Consider the following 17,042-nt stretch of genomic DNA (forward strand, 5'->3'; position numbering starts at 1 on the left):
TCCCAAAATTTTACCCGCATAAAGCAGAGCTTCTTCCACGTTTCTCCAGGTTACCGAGATAGAATCTAGCATTCTCAGCTCCTATTATACGGCACGTTGTACATTTACGAGCTAAAACGCCTATCGTTGTTATGCAAACCACTACAACCGATTTTCTTTACCTACTCTTAACCAGGTTTTTGCGGCACCGCGGGCTGTTTGAACCTACTTATCTGACACTGGATGACAATTAACCCCTTGCGGCACCAACGCGGCCTTGCTCTCGTTCCCTACCAAACCTGAGCGAATTGTGAGCGACATATCGCAAAAATTGTAAAACGGGTCATGTCGTTTGCACGCCGAACCGGCAAACTAAGGTTTGAACCCAGCTACACCCGATGGGCATGTTTTTCTGCATTTTTCCTTGTCCCTTGTGCAAATGCACATTATTACTATTGTTATTCTTATCATTATGATTGTTAACGTTGTTGTCATTGTTGCTGTCGTTGTCGTTGGTGTTATTGTTGTTGTTCTTATTACGAAAGAATTTAAGAGAGTCTGTGCGGTGAAATAATGGAAAATCTATACGTAAAGCGATATTGCATCGTGGAATAAAAACGCGCGAGCAACATTCAATCGTGACTTGCACTAAAAATTCGCTGATTTTGAAGTCGAAGGATTCTGATTATACACTTTTACGTCACTGCTCGTCCTCCAATTCCCATCCCCACCCGGAAACATGTACCTTATACTGCCTGAAATTGATCTCTGCCCTAACAATGCCCTAAACGCGATCACTGAATAGTCGGCGGATGATAATTGATGCTTTATTATATGTTTCAAACCAGCAGCTCCATTAACATCCCATTGCCGAATTCTTGGTAAGTCATCAAACATGGCGATCACGACTGAGGTAGCTGGGGCGACTTGATTGTCTGTCCGTCTGTTTGTCTATCCGTCTATCCGAGCACCGTCGCTAATCCTAGTTTTCGTTGGAAATTATTACTGACGACACGAGGGGAAAGATCGAAGCCACGAATTAGTCAAACCGGTTCAACCTAAATTTCCAGTTCGGAGATTTCGGCTCAATTTGATACCACGTGAAAATAACATTATCGCTCAGCTATGTATTGGTGTGTTCATGCAATAAATGTCAAGAGGAACATTTTTTTCATGTCAGAGAATTTATGTATATATATATATGGGGCATTCCATGTCAAATTTACCCCTTTTTTCCTTCACCATTTTTGATTCGTTCCGCGATTTTTTATACGATTCCAACATCCAAAAAAGGCACTCCTGGATTTTTTCAAATTTTTTTCGCTAACCTTTTTTTTTAAATATTATTCAAACCCATTTGGAAAACGGTCGTTTTTAAAAATCTGAAAAAATTCTGAAAAATCTAGCTTCTCATTCCGATCATACCGACACCTGGCCGATGATGGGCTGATTTTTTCTTCTATTTGTTTAGCACTTTAAACATTCTCAACAAATGAAACGCCATCTTGAAACGTTATGAAAAATCTTCAAAAAGTCTCAAAAATCGAGTCTTTCATTTCGATCATTTTGACACCTGGACCATGATGGTCCGATTTTTTTCGATTTTATTTAGCACTTTTAATATTTTCAACAAACGAAACTCTATCTTGCAATGTTATGCATTGAAAATGTTGTGAAAATAGATTATTCAGAATTTTTTCAGATTTTTAAAAACGACTGTTTTCGAAATGGGTTTGAATAATATTTAAAAAAAAAGGTTGGCGAAAAAAATTTGAAAAAATTCAGGAATGCCTTTTTTGGGTGGTAGAATCGTATAAAAAATCGCGGAACGAATCAAAAATGGTGAGAGAAAAAAGGGGTAAATTTGACATGGAATGCCCCATATATCTTTAAGATTATTTCGCTACTTACCGGCAAACACTTACTTATTCGCGAATGTCATATGATTAAGCAAATTAATAGTTTGCGTGTATTCAATCGAAATGATTTATCGTTCAACTGATGGATTCAACACTGTTAACATTATTACAGACTAGCTGTTGCCCACGATTTTGTTCCCGGCATGCGGTGCAATGCCACTCACAGAAAGAAAGTGTTTTGAAAGCACACGAATTGCCGATAAACTACATGAAATACACTAATTTGTTAAAACGACTTTTTTGTTGAAATTTCGAAAACCTTGTATGCGATATCTTTGAAACGGTTGGATTGACGGAAAAAATTTACTTATCACATAATCAAGCGAATAAAAAGTGTGTGTGATCGTGCTATAAATTACAGATAAGATTTCTAGAATTTCAAACTGACACAGGATAGCTTGAAATTCATATCATACGCATATGAATGATTACAAAAGTTACGTAGATGGCAAAAACTTTAAATTCGCATAATTATCACATCATAGAAATTATAATTGGCAAAAATGTTGTTCGCAGAGTGAACGAGGAAAAAAGAAAACATTCGTAAACTCCTCCATGAATGCCAATTATAAATATATTTCACGGTGACAGACGGTGGGCGGCTGGGTATCGTCTTGTTGTTTTATTTCAGTTTATCAGATTTCTTGCGGCATTCAGGTTCGCCTTGAGAACATTAAGCAAAGTGCTGCCATTGATTTTGTCGACCGTGCCACCAGGCTGTCGCGTGTAATCGAGTTTTAATTTGATACAGTTTATTCTGTAGATGCTAAATGAATTAATAAATATTATACGGTTGAACAGCTGAACGAATCTGACCACAATGTAGTTACACCAAGGTGGGATAAAGTTACGTCATATTTGCGCGACGAGTAGAGTTCAGGAAGCCGCTTTAACTGATAAGGAAAGTTACGAGCTTTGCATGACGCAGTCAGCATTAAACGCTGTAGCGAAATACATCGCGTTTGTTATTCGCAGTAATAATTTTGAATGCAGAAAGTTTTAGCAAGAATGAAAAATTCGTACAAGTGATTCCAACGTGTCCATCCTGTTTTGAGGGTTGATCGAAGTGTTAGAATTTCATCAGTATTCGGTAGCTATTCGTAGAGAGTCTTTAAATCCGTCGTGTGAAAAAAAAAGATAAAAGACTGGGTTTTCGGATTAAAGTTTGTGAATTAGCGGTATAGGATCCTGTACCACAGTAAATATGGATTATTTGGCTGGCTGACCACTGGGAGTGATTATCAATCAGAGACGTCAATTTCGATTTGTATTAACAAATTCATCGAGAAAATAATAATCCCCCGAAGAAGGTACACTTTCGGGATACTGTAATAATAACACTAAATTAGCGTTAGCTGTACTTAAAAACTATAGGAATAAATAAACTCGAATATAATTGTCCCTCGTCTCTGCCGATACGATATTATTTTTTTAAAACAGCGTAGTCTCAACGCAGACCGAGTGTAACGGCTGCGTCAAGTGAGTCAGTTTTTAGTCGGGCGTAATGGCGCATAAACTATAATTAAATGTTATGCGCGAGCACGAACGATTCGGTTCAGCTGAGCGTCAATGTCACTCGTGTTTGGTTGATTTCGTGACTTTGCTTGCCTAATGGTCGGTCCCAATCAGGCTTGAGTAAGAGGTCGATGGCCCGCACTGCAGCCGAACGAGTGTAGCGGCAATAGCAGATGCAGCAAGTAGCATAAGTGAAACTTTCCTACGCCTATTTTATTCTCCTATTTCCTGTTACAGCGCGACATCCTGCCGAAGTGATTCACGCGCAATCATCTGGATCTCGCGTATAACTTCCGATCAACCGCGTGTATGAAAAATGCGCGAGCAACCGCAGGTCGAAGACACCACGCGGTTTCGTAGTGATGCAAAAATCGGTTGGTTTTAGTTTACCGAGTTTACGGCAGGTTTGCAAGCTCGTTAATTTTCGGACGGGCTGCTCCAGCGGCTACACACACACTGCAATGCGGTCCGCTCGCTCTTGTCTCGGTGGTGGTGCTATCGTAATCGTTAACGAGGGACCCTGTCAGCGCCAAGAGATACCTGGGGGTCTCTCGCCATTAACCTTCCGCTAACAAAGGCATTGCCACCTCCTTGGGCGCTGCTCGCTGCCATCTTTCTCCAATCTCAGCTTCTTCTTATCTCGCCCCTCTCCGCCACCTCCTTTCCTTGGCTTTCCTTTCCTTTCCTCGTCTTCCTTTCTCCACGCCATCCAGGCTTTACCCTCTCGAGTCCCCCTCCCCCTACTCCTGTCTTCGCCTCGTTCCGTATTCCTTTCTTCCTTATTTATATGCATAACTCAAAAGAGGTGTAATAAAAATTTCACGGTCAATTTGATTACGGAGAACAGTCCGGAGTTTATAATATACCGCACGGCTACGACCAGGCTCGATCTCCGTCCATTACCCTCGAGCTTACAACTCTTTGATAGTCACGACTGTATTTATAAATTACCAGCAATTCGCCGTACAAATACCAAGAGACACGATCGTGACGATGTACCATACACCATTTTCAGTTAGGTGTAGTACGGTATTGAGTATCTTTTCAATAAACTCGTGACCAATCTTACCGATCAGTTAGGAAAATAGTGTTCGCCTGGCAAAACATGGACAAGAGGCGTCGAAAGTGTACGCGGTTAAAAAATTTATAGAAAACAATGTGCGAGAATGGCTTAGTCGAAAGAAATTTATTAAAGCGGAGGTTATAGATGTAGCTTAGTTAGACATACCTAGTGGATCGCGCTAAGCCAATTTACTAGCCTAAGATGCGGGAGATTCCAGGAAGAACATGCGAATAAATCTAAACTTTACCTTTGCGCGCGAGTTAATACCTTAACAGAAAGTCGCGAGGACATAGAGACGGCGCGCAGAGAATACTTCACAAGGTATACAGGAGAATTTTCCACAACGCCCTAGGTGTTATTCAACCGGGACCGGCGGAGGCTCGGTCAGTGGGGAGCGTCTCCGAGGTGAGGGTGCCACCACGGGACCACCGGATTCCCGTGGTGAGCAATTAACTCTTCGACGGTGAACGAACCTCGTCAGCGGAGAGCGTTACTACATCTCGCCCAAACGCCCTACGCCCTACGGGAACGAATGCCAAGGCGGCCGAAAGTCTCCCTCAGCACCATTTCGCGTTATACCCACGCTTTTGATTCCAAGTCTGAAAATGCTAAATCACGCGAATCATTATACGTATTGGACTCTGTTTCCGTCATTTTTACAAATTAGATCGCTTTTTTATGTTTCGGACGTTTCGAAGCTTTCGAAAACTTCATACTGTACCGATTTAAAATTATTTCAAAACAGTCGGTTGTACTTCCTCATAACAGGCGGTGGACTCTTAAGCGGTTTGATGATGCGGTAACCGCAGATACGTAATTTGAATTGATCATCGAATGGACGTCTAGAAAAAAACGAATGACCAGCAGAATCCGGTAGCAAAAAATGTTGTCAATTTTTACAAACGATTCTGAGTTAAAAATATTGTTGAAAATGCAACTAGCGAGAGTAGAGTCTAGAAAATCTACATTGGCGGGTGAAGCCGGGTTCTAGACTGCGGCTGATAATAGCTGGTTCAGCAACAGGTGAGCACGGAGCGAGAGCGAGTGGGAGCAAAGCGGACGTTTAACGAGGGCGAGCGAACGAGAGAAGAACGGGGAGAAAAAGCGAGAGCGCGGGAGAGAGAGGACGAGGGAGAGGAGAACTTCGTGACCGCTACGATTCGTGATTCTCTAAAACAATAACCAACACAGACTCGGCTGAAGGAAAGCTGGTGCACACTGCACGGCATGCAGACAGTCAGGCGAGCGAGCAGCCAGGCTGGCAGGCATGCAGGCGGATTCTACACTTTGGTTGAGCATGCTATAACCGAACCGCCGGGAGACTAGCTGCATTATGCCTCCCTTCGTCGCCTACTCTCCTCCCGCGCGTGCTCTTACTTCACTCCAGATTCTTAGGTATTTGCATTTATATTCCACCGCAACACTTCAGCGTCTTAAGAACGTTAACTCAGCCACCTAGCATACTGTCTTGAGTAACTGTCCGTTATTTTTCATTTGGTTCCTTTTTTTTTTTCTTTCTTTTTATAGTTTCCGTTTCTCTTATTTCCTTTGTTGGCTCTGATAGATTGGTACGATCCAACGGTCGGTGGATACCTGACATCATTTCGATGGCATCGTTTCAATCAAATATCGTCCGTTTTTGCATTGTTTGATCGAGATTCGACTACGCTCCGACTGGCTTGTATATATAGTTTCGTTCGGTATCGTAGGTTGGCAGTTGACCTTCATAGTCTGGTGGATCCAAATTTCTGATCATCGGCACGCAGGCCAGTTACTCTCAGTCAGCCATGACCACATTATATACACAGGCATGTAGGTTGCAGAAGTAAGACGCAAGTTCAGTACCATCAAATTAACTCGTAGCGTTGAGAATTCAAACAAAGGATACCGGTGTTTCAGAATTAGGAAGAGACCGGACTGGGGTAGAGTTGAAGTTAGAGGGGGAAAAGGGTGCAAAAAGAAAGGAACCAGCCGGAGATCGTATGTATAAAGAAGTGGAGAAGCAGGACAATTTGGAGTAAATTTATGGGAGTCGCTTCAGTTTAGGTGCGTAAAGATCGCCGATCAATCCTGCGGTGAACCGAGAAAATAGATCAGACCGCCACCCTGACTGATCATAGCTCGCCTTGAAAATGCCATTCTTACGGGGAAGGGACAAGCCGACAAACTGCAGGGACGGCCGCGTCGCGGCGCGTGCCTGTCCCGATCATTATTTCGCTTCGAAGCGGTTGTCCCGGCATAGTTACTCAACACTTGTAATTCATAAGTTTGCCACCAAGGAGACAGAGCTGATCGCATAACGAACGCCCACTAATGAATCAACATGCCCGGGTAGGCACGGCCTGCAGCTATCGCTCCCGCATCTCAAGCGAAAGCGGGAAATGCTGCAGCTGCACGGTATCTCGGGACTCGATGCCCCACGAGGTGGACATCGACGTAAGATATCAGAAAATAAGGTAAATAGAAATAGTTGCAAACAGAGAAACTCGTGTTTAACATTCTAAACAATTGATCGGTAGAAGATAGGATGTAAAGTCAGCGTATCAGTAGACACATCTTGTTGCTGGATGATTGTTTCGCAAAGAATACTAAGTCGGTATAACAAGTGATACATTTGTATGGACGCAGTTTAACCATCCGAGTGGTTCGTGTGTTTGACGAATTGGCTTCAATTTCACTCCACGTAATTATCATTTTTGCACTTATCTCGGTACGCAAACAAGCGCAGAAATAAATCATTGTAATTCCAGTAGTAAAAGTCCAGTTCAAATTCGGCTTCGGTCGGTCTCAGAGAAAATTAATACACCGCATATACATGTATATATATATATATATATATTATATACATAATATACTTGAAAAATATACATATACGAGTATATGTATGTATGTGGTATGCATAAGCGTCGTAGGAAATTTTTGACTTCGTTTTTACCTTCTCCGAATGCATTCCCTGAATGATGGGGGTCTTGACAAAAAACCTGACCGCCTTGTACCTTGCAAGGCATTCCCCGAGAAATTTATTCTCTGTTGTTAGTTGCGTGGGTATATGCGTAATTACGAAGCATTATCGTATCTTTGGTTTTGTGAAGAAGTTAACAATCACCAGCAGCATGCGCTTTGCTGAGTAAAGTCACTTTGTTGCCGAACCAATTTAGTCAATTTAATTTATGACTTGGGTATGGCAGAGGTAAGCTTCAACGCATGTATAATGACGAAGCAGACTAAGAAAACTAATTGATGGAAAACGTATTTAACAGAAAAATAAATTTCACTTTTTTTTGTATAACTCACAGTCGATGTACTTATAAATTAATTTTCTTCGTATAATCTGTCTGATATTTTTATCACCTCACAAATCAAAATAGAATATAGCCTCATATCTCTGCGCAGTGGATTATTTTTGTGGTCTCGAGTGGTTAAAGAATCTCATAGGACCATACCCCATAGAGTCTAGAACCAAGCGATTTGCATGATCAAATCTTGGTAGGATCTAAATCCTCTTTGTATGTGGTGTTAGATACCAAATATAATACCTATAAAGTATATCGTAGCGTTGATTTGAAAAATCGAAATTTGATCATTAGCGGTTCCCCGTTATGATATTCGAATGAAACGCAGAAAGCATCTGAACACGTGACCAACGCCCTTTGCTCAGTTTGCAATTTGTGATAAGCTATACAACGAATCTACTTTTATATTCGGTGCATAATACATTAAAATTTTTTTGAACACGATATAAATCTCCGCGTTAATATACTAAATCGTTTCCTAAAAAGGATAAGTAGTTATTTCTGTGCACAATAATCGATGGCCGCAGTCTTGTTAGGTTCACGTTAAAAGTATATACCTTGAAATGACCGACGAGGTGTTTCGAAGGTGTGAATTATTAGGAGGGCATCCCAGAGGAGGTCCAGCCGACCTACCTGCGTTATTACAATAACAATCAATACTGGTGGGTCAAAACACGTTAAGCCTCCTGATTAGACGGGTGGTTAGAAAAGAGGCCTAGAGGGTCGGTCGAGACCAGTAAGTCAACTTGGTGCCGGAGTCACGCGTCAGTCCCTTTCACCAGGGGGTAGGCCACCCTCCAGGGAACCACTTAGTTGACCCTTGCTTCACACTGCTTTATGTCAACGCGTTAATGGGGTATGGTAGATTGTTCCACACCGCATACAAGCTAACATTCTTTTTAACGTTGAAAATAAGGAACAGGAATAAAATTTTCTTCTCCCGACTACTCGAGATCGTGACAAGTAGTTGTAGCTCGTTTTATTTTGTACGCCTTTCCCTATTGTCTGGTTGAAAGGACGGTGTTCAACGGTAACAAGTGAGTGGTAGTAGCACTGCGGTAGTTTCCAAGCATCGTGCCTCGTTACATTAGACATACAGGAGCCCAATTAATTGTCTTTGGAAAGTAAGAGTTCGCGATCCTTGGTTCTTTTTTCAAATTCCATCCAACTGTTTAAATTTCTCCAACGAAAGTCCCACGTTCCTCAGCGTTCCCATGATCCACGAACACTGAATAAGAACTCAACGATTATACGGAACAGAATTCTGCATTCTACATGCAGAAGGCCGTGAACGGAGTATACGTCGATAGATATAGGTACGAGTGACGCGATAAGTAATTAGGTGAAGCTGGTGTTAATTACGTGGACGATCCACCCTGGGCAAGCAGAGACTGTAGATATATCGAAGCCCGCGGTTTCAGAACGTGAAATAGAGTTTGTTCGAGTATAGAGAACTTCGTAGGTGAAAAGTAAGAGTGAGAGTATAAGGCAGCATCGACGAGACGAGAAGACAAGGAGGTGAACGCCGGAGGACGCGTACGAACGGTCCACCAAGTTTCCCTGGTAGGCAGGCACGGAAGGCAGGGAAGGCAGGCTGGCAGGCAGGCAAGCAGAGGAGCCATTGTAAAGGCCCAGAGTGTACCTGTCTTGTTTTTGTAGGCTTGGCAGAACGGCGGACACTAGGCAGGTAGCGGCGAGAGCAGAGTCGAAGGAGAGAGGTGGGCCGGTTCAGACACAGGGAAGCCGGAGGTAGGGGAAGGGGTCTAGTTGCGGTCCCAGTACTCGGGCCTAACAACCTACCAACCAGTCCTCGGAGAAACGCGGCCGATGCCAGAGCGGCCGTTTACCCTTTCGATCCAGCAGCCACTAACGCGTTGATACTGTGCCGTTCCGTTTTCGTTCGAACATTGAATTGCTAACGATTCAATTAAAATTGACAGGATAATAGCCACCACTTGTTACAGCGCGAGTGCCGACTGGTTGATACGGTAGGAACCGTCGAAAGATCGTCTCGCCTCCAATGAATGGATTACCAGTTGGATTATTTTAGCCCGGGCGCTTTGGATGTACAGTGTCTTTTATTCTCAAGTGAAAACTAGATAGTGATGAGTGATGTGAGATAGTTATTAGCAAGAGGGCCCGGAGCCGTTACAAGATAGGGTTAAATTGAATTTGAAGTGCGCGAGTAACATCAACAAAGTGTATGCAAAGATAAGAGTGCAAAGATGCAGGGTAGTCCTGCCTTCTTCGCGATACTACTGGGCACGATATTTGGAGTTCTCGGAGCCTCCCTTAGCAAAGCTCTCAGATACAAAGCACCCGATGAATGCAAGTGGGTCGCGACCGGGGAAACGGAAGACGACGTCTCTCTCGTTTGCCGTCTGAGAACCATCAATAGCGAGCTGGAGAACACAAATTTCAGCGTGATCCAGCCGCAGCATACGGTGCGTCTGCGGCTGGAGTGTAGCGATGCGTTATTTTTTCAGAGTTCGCTTAGCGCCGGTAGTTTCAGACCGTTGGTGGAACTGCGAGAGCTTGCCATAGAGTATTGTAAGATCGGGAATCTTTCCGATGACGCCTTCCGGGGTCTCAAGGAACTGAGAAACCTGACGGTGCGCACCCACAACACGGACTGGTCTGCGATGGCTCTAGACGTATCCGCTGGCGCCTTTAGCGTAGAACTTGCTCAACTTGAAAGACTTGACCTCGGAGAAAACAACATGTGGAGTATACCGGAGGGCACCTTATGCCCCCTGTTGAATCTCGAGGTTCTCAATCTAACGCGTAACCGGTTACGAGAGGTGACCAGCTTCCATTTTGGAACCGGCGCTAGGTGCGCCCCGGGATTGCGCGAGCTGGACCTGAGCAACAACAGCATCGAGTCGCTGCCCGCCGCTGCCTTCTCCGGTTTGTCACGGTTACATAGCCTCGATTTACGCAGCAATACGATCACCTTTCTCGCCGATCGAGCCCTCGAGGGTCTCTCCTCGCTCGAGGTACTAAAGCTGTCCGACAATCGACTAGCGAGCTTGCCACCCGAACTCTTTACCGACACGAGAAACATCCACGAAATTCATTTGCGCAATAACACTTTGAGCGTCCTTCCGCCCGGGCTATTTGGCGAGTTAACGCAGCTTCAAGTGCTTGATTTGTCGCGGAATGAGCTCAGTTCCGAATGGATTAACGCAGTGACGTTCGACGGGCTGGTTCGTCTCGTCGTCATGGATCTGTCCCACAACAGAATTGCCAGGCTGGAACCGGCTGTGTTCCGCGACCTGTACAGCCTGCAGATATTACGGCTGCAGGGTAATTTATTGGACAACCTATCGGAGAATACGTTTTCTGCACTCAATAATCTGCATATCCTCGTACTCAGCGATAATCACCTAACCGCGATTGACGCTGGTACATTGAGCGGCCTCCACGTCCTCAGTCTTCTCTCTCTGGACAACAATCGACTGAATAGTCTTCATCCGAACTCGCTGAAGAACGTCTCATCCTTGCAAGACTTCCATCTTAACGGTAATAGACTGTCGACAATCCCGGAGGCTTTGAAGGCGACCCCATCATTGCGTACCTTGGATCTCGGTGAAAATCTCATATCTGAGATTCCAAACGGCACCTTCGATGATATGCAACAACTCTACGGACTTCGATTAACCGAAAACCATATCGGAAATTTGACAAAGGGCACTTTCGAGAGGATCACAGCTCTCAAAATATTAAATCTGTCGAGAAATCGAGTCCAGTATATCGAGGTTGGGACCTTCGACGCCAACACGAATCTCCAAGCTATAAGATTGGATGGGAATCAGTTGACGGACATAGTCGGACTGTTTACGGGACTTCCGAATCTAGTGTGGTTGAATGTGAGTGACAATCGTTTAAAGGTGTTTGATTACGCGATGATACCGACGGGACTGCAGTGGTTGGATATTCATTCCAACGAAATCAACGAGTTGGGTAATTACTTTGAAATCGAGTCTCAGCTTCAGTTGAGCACTTTCGACGCGAGTTACAATAAGTTGACCGAGATAACCGGGAGTGCTATCCCGACAAGTGTGGAACAGCTTTTCCTGAATAACAATTTAATATCAAAAGTGCAGAGTTATGCGTTTTTCAAAAAGCCAAATTTAACGCGAGTGGACTTGAAAGCTAACCAAATACGCAACTTGGAACCTTATTCGTTGAGGATTAGTGTAGTGCCGCATACCAAATCTCTACCGGAGTTCTACATAGGTGGAAATCTGTACTTATGCGACTGCACGATGGAATGGCTACAGAGAGTGAACCGACAAACTCTAACTAGGACTCAACCCCGAGTGATGGACCTGGACAGTATAGATTGCAAACTTCTATACGATAGAAAGCGCGTCTTTGTACCCCTAATGGAAGCTACGCATTCACAGTTCCTCTGCAAGTACGAGACTCACTGCTTCGCGCTTTGTCAGTGCTGCGACTTTGACGCGTGCGATTGCGAGATGACATGTCCGACAAATTGTACTTGCTACCATGATCAATCGTGGTCAACGAACGTGGTCGACTGCTCGTCCGGAGGTCACGTCGGAAAGCTACCGGAGCAAATACCGATGGACGCGACTCAGCTTTACCTGGACGGTAACGACTTGAGGATAGTGTCTAGTCACGCTTTCATCGGACGGAAGAAACTGAAAGTGTTGTTCCTGAACGCTTCGAACATCGAGATGGTCCAGAACAGGTCGTTCAACGGGCTGCGTGAGCTGGAGGATCTTCACCTACAAGATAACCGGATCCGTGAGCTCAGAGGCCACGAGTTCGAGGGATTGGATGAATTGAAAACGTTGCTACTTCAGCAGAACAAGATCGCATCGATCGCCAACAATACCTTCGCGCCCCTGCGTTCTCTGTACACTCTCAGACTGGAAGGAAATCATCTGACCAATCTGGCTCTCTCGTCGCTACCAAAGCCCATTAACCTCACTATATCCCGTAATCCCTGGTCCTGCGACTGCGAATATCTGCAAATGTTTCAAAATTGGCTTCGTAGCACGGTAAGCCGGGTTACCGACGCTTCGGATCTACGATGCGTCTACAATACGACCGAATTCGAAGCCTACGGCGAGGAGACGTTCAACGATGACGAGTTTGGATTCTCGTTGTCCAACAACAACAGTTCTACGTGCACGGGCCTTGCCGCCATCGAAAACAGCATACGTGGTAATCGGACCAAAATCGAACCTCAGGCTCTTCACGATTATCTTCCACTACTGGTGGCAACCCTATCCGCATTTTTCATCACAATGCTGCTCTGCATGCTGGCATTCATATTTCGTCAGGAGCTTCGCGTCTGGTTTCACTCGCGTTTTGGAGTGAGAATATTCTACAGAGAATCCGAGGTCGACCGAGAGGACAGAGACAAGCTGTTCGACGCCTTCGTTAGTTATAGCTCAAAGGATGAGGATTTCGTTGCCCACGAGCTAGCCCCCGTCTTAGAAAGGGGAAACCCTGCGTACAAACTGTGTCTACACTATCGGGACTTCCCCGTGGGAAATTTCATAGCCGACACCATAGTACAAGCGGTGGAATCCTCGCGGAGGACAATCATGGTACTCTCAGAGAACTTCATCAAATCGGAGTGGTGTAGATTCGAATTTAAGTCGGCTCACCATCAGGTCTTGAGGGATCGCCGACGCCGACTTATCCTTGTGCTAGTCGGCGACGTCCCGCAACGGGATCTGGATCCTGATATCCGACTGTATCTCAAAACAAACACGTACCTGCAGTGGGGGGACAAATTATTTTGGGAAAAACTGAGATTTGCCTTACCCGACGTCCCCAATAATCAGCGGAGTCCACAGCAGAGAAGACAACCGCCGCCGGTCCGACGGCAACACAACAACCGGACAGCAAACGTTCAACGTACAGTTGCTGTGCACATATGAGTGAAAACTAATTAACCAAACTTTTAAACGAAATATTTTATATTTTCATATGAATGTAAAACAGTGATATGAATTTGTTCCCACACAGGGCCCGAAGGACACGCGATCCATTCGTCGGAAGTGTTTGGTGCAATAATTTCTGGATGGGTGTACATAGTGCAAGAATGAATGGATGATACCCTTAAAACTTTAAATAAAATGTGCGTGGCACGCTAAAGTCTGTAAATAAATTTTTAACGATTAAGATGCGATTGAGGAGAATGGAATTGTTGATATTTTAAAATTATATTATAGCTGTGTATATTCGAGTGAGCATATTATACATACATATATATGTATGTATATGTATAATTGATATGCTAAATATTGTAAATAATTTTGTATACTATGTTTATTTTCTGTTTTTTTTTTTCTCTTAACGATGTATCATATATGTTATACAAGTATCTGCAGCACGCTTCGACAAACTACTATTAATTTCATACATTGAAAACATAACTGCGGTATAAAAGAATTGAAATGTTATACTCAAACGTGTTGTCACTATGTGAACAGATGCGATAAATTGTAGGTAGTTTAAATTAACTATCACGAAGCGACTTCATGCTGTTGTAACAAATCAAACGCTAGCTAATTCACGTATATGACGAGTTGAGCGAACAGTGAATGGGCAAAATACGCTGGGCACAGTCCATTATACAAATAGATATGTCGTTACGTCATTGTCATACAATAGTGCGGAGATATACATATTGCATATTGCAATAGCGTCAGACGTGTGTCTGGACCGCAAAGATCAACAGGGACGACGACGACGAATTTGTCTGTACGCAGCTTTGAGTGAAGCCTTCCGGCTCACAGTGATATCAATTCCTAATATTTCCTCCATGTATGTAATCATACTCGATTCATTTAGAATGCAACGATTCGTCCGATTCGTAATCCGGTGAGATTTTCACGCCGTACATTAATCGTAATAATGAAAATTATACTTTCGTAACATATTGCACGGAATGGCGAATGAGTCGTACGAAGTTGAGGTAAAAAGAAAAGTTTTATTGTAAATTTTTATTTCTTATTTATTATCATTCTGAATAATTGAAGTCGATTATTGTTACATATTTTACACTACTAGTTTTGTAAAGTAATGTTATTATTATTATTATTATTATTTTTATTTTTACCGCAGTAAGAATACCTATAAATATACGACTCTTTCACGAGCCTGAGAATCGCAGGTCCAGGTGTATAGTAACACGTGCATTACCGAAAATCCGTAGTTAATATGCGAATGACTGATTGTGAAAAATTTTAAATTATTTCCATTACTGTTCACGTTGTGCTATTTTCGAGATTCTTTGTTCGCTCGGGAAAGATTGTCTTGATTTGAAGAATGAGGGAAAAAATACGACTGATGAATAAAATTCTTTGTTTCTATGCTCTTGAACATGTGCTGTTGATTTTTTCGATCCAATAACCTGATAACTTTGTAATTACGTTTAATCAAATTTCTAATTGTAGAATAGCCTAGGAAATCATCCCTTCTTCAAAGTATACGTTCATAATCAAATACTCTAGTGTCCGAAATAGTATTACTAACGGAAAGGACTAAAATCGGCAGGCGTATATGTAAAATATAGTTACAGCTGGCTTCGTTCACAGTTAAATATACAAATGTATGTGTATATTCTGTGGGAAATAATTTTTTTTCGATTAGGCTCGAACTTTTTATTTTTTTGTGTCCAACTTCCGCCCACAAAGTGATTTCGTAACGACGCAGAGGTAATGAGATCTCGTCGTGACTGCTTCCGAGACAGCGTGCACAGTTTCAAATCTGTTTATACCATAACTCTAGGCTCAACTTCTATTTTATGAGTTGGGCCAGCGTTAGAGGACGAGTAATCCACTTGCAAATGTCATTTCCACAAACTATTATGGGGTAAATACTTGTCAACCGCTAACAAGTTCAACCGTGGACCGCAACGATATTGCTGTTACTATGCCTACCTACTATATACGAATAATTGTTATTTATTTATTTGCTTTTTGTTTGGCAACGTCATTTCGCGAACCATCGAAACATGCACCGCGGCATAAAAGCTACGAGCAATTAATTACATAGTATGAAACGCATGAAAGTTCCGAGGTACGTTGTAACCTATCATTTTTTCCTACGTGGGAAAGTAACGAGTATAACAAAGATAGGTATAATTAGGTACCCTTTCGAACTATTGCAAACCCAGCCGATACTCGGCATCAGTCGCTAATTTCAACATTCTCAGTGCATACCATGTACCACTTAAAGCATCTCGTCGAGTAAAAACTTTACTCCCAGTTAGGTACGAAGGAAGCATACTATACTTATAATCAATCCGTTTGCTCCATGGCCGCGAGTATCTCGAGCCCAAGTCGTAAGGCGAAAGTCAAAAGTATAGCGAGCCCCCTCATCATCCACTCAGGACCCCCTGGGCGCGATAGTCGTTGCGCCTTACCACTGTTGGCCGCACTTAACGTTGACTTCTTTGTAAAAAAGTCCATAGAAAAAGCAACGAATAAGTGGCATGTCGCCGATGCCCGCAGCGTTTCTCTGTGTACATACAGCTGCTGTTCCCTGTAGCTTTCGTGTGTATAAAGTAAGATCTATAGGCGCAAGGTCCGACGGGTACATCCATCTATGCACAAGTACATCCGTACGTGTGTTCGATGTGCAGCGAGGCATCACGACGCGATTTCATTTCTTTTCCAGTTAATTCGGGTACCTTCGGAACCGGCCACTCAAACTGATCTTGATTCGGTTGGTAGAGATGCTACGGCGGCGAATCGGTTCCAATTGAATTAACACAATATCAACGGAACTTTACACGATTCACGTCTAGAGTACTTCAATTTCATTCAAGCGTGAGCGTCGTCATTTCATTTTTGAAATTGTTGAAAATTAGTTTTTCGGTACAGGCGAAAGAAGAAATTTAGTAGTGTGATCAATTGCAAGTTGGTGTTTTGTGGTTTAGAAAAATACCGCTACCGTTTAAGGTTTATAGAGTGAAAGTTCCTATCAGCCAACGTTACTTCTGTGATTGTGATTTATTATCTCATTGTCAGTCACTTCGTTTATTAGAGCGTAAACCGGAGTTCAACAGCTTTTACCCGGTTGTTATTCATATGATCTAACTGTACGGTAGATAGCAGCGTCGATACACCCACTCCGGAATTTGTTAGACTCAGAAACCTGTATATAGATGACTATTTTCTATAAGCAGTACCGTCATTTGTCCCTGAATAATGCCTAACTGATTTTAAAAAAATAGATCACTGCAATTGCGTAGAATATTATGATCATAGTTACGCAATTAAT

The 17,042-nt window shown here is 43.1% G+C and overlaps 2 protein-coding genes across 2 annotated transcripts in view; one reads left to right on the forward strand and one right to left on the reverse strand.

Annotated features, from left to right (window-relative positions):
- The window catches only part of LOC124303377 (lysine-specific histone demethylase 1A), a 223,579-nt gene that overhangs the window by 67,603 nt on the left and 138,934 nt on the right, over positions 1 to 17,042 (reverse strand). The gene's annotated exons all lie outside the window — the stretch shown is intronic.
- LOC124303375 (toll-like receptor Tollo) lies at positions 2,851 to 15,137 on the forward strand. Its single transcript, XM_046760501.1, has 2 exons — positions 2,851 to 3,208; positions 9,429 to 15,137. Exon 2 carries the CDS (start codon positions 9,995 to 9,997, stop codon positions 13,688 to 13,690), a length of 3,696 nt encoding a protein of 1,231 aa, XP_046616457.1. The 5' UTR covers positions 2,851 to 3,208; positions 9,429 to 9,994; the 3' UTR covers positions 13,691 to 15,137.

Source organism: Neodiprion virginianus, chromosome 4 (genome assembly GCF_021901495.1).
Source record: "Neodiprion virginianus isolate iyNeoVirg1 chromosome 4, iyNeoVirg1.1, whole genome shotgun sequence".
Taxonomy (NCBI): domain Eukaryota; kingdom Metazoa; phylum Arthropoda; class Insecta; order Hymenoptera; family Diprionidae; genus Neodiprion; species Neodiprion virginianus.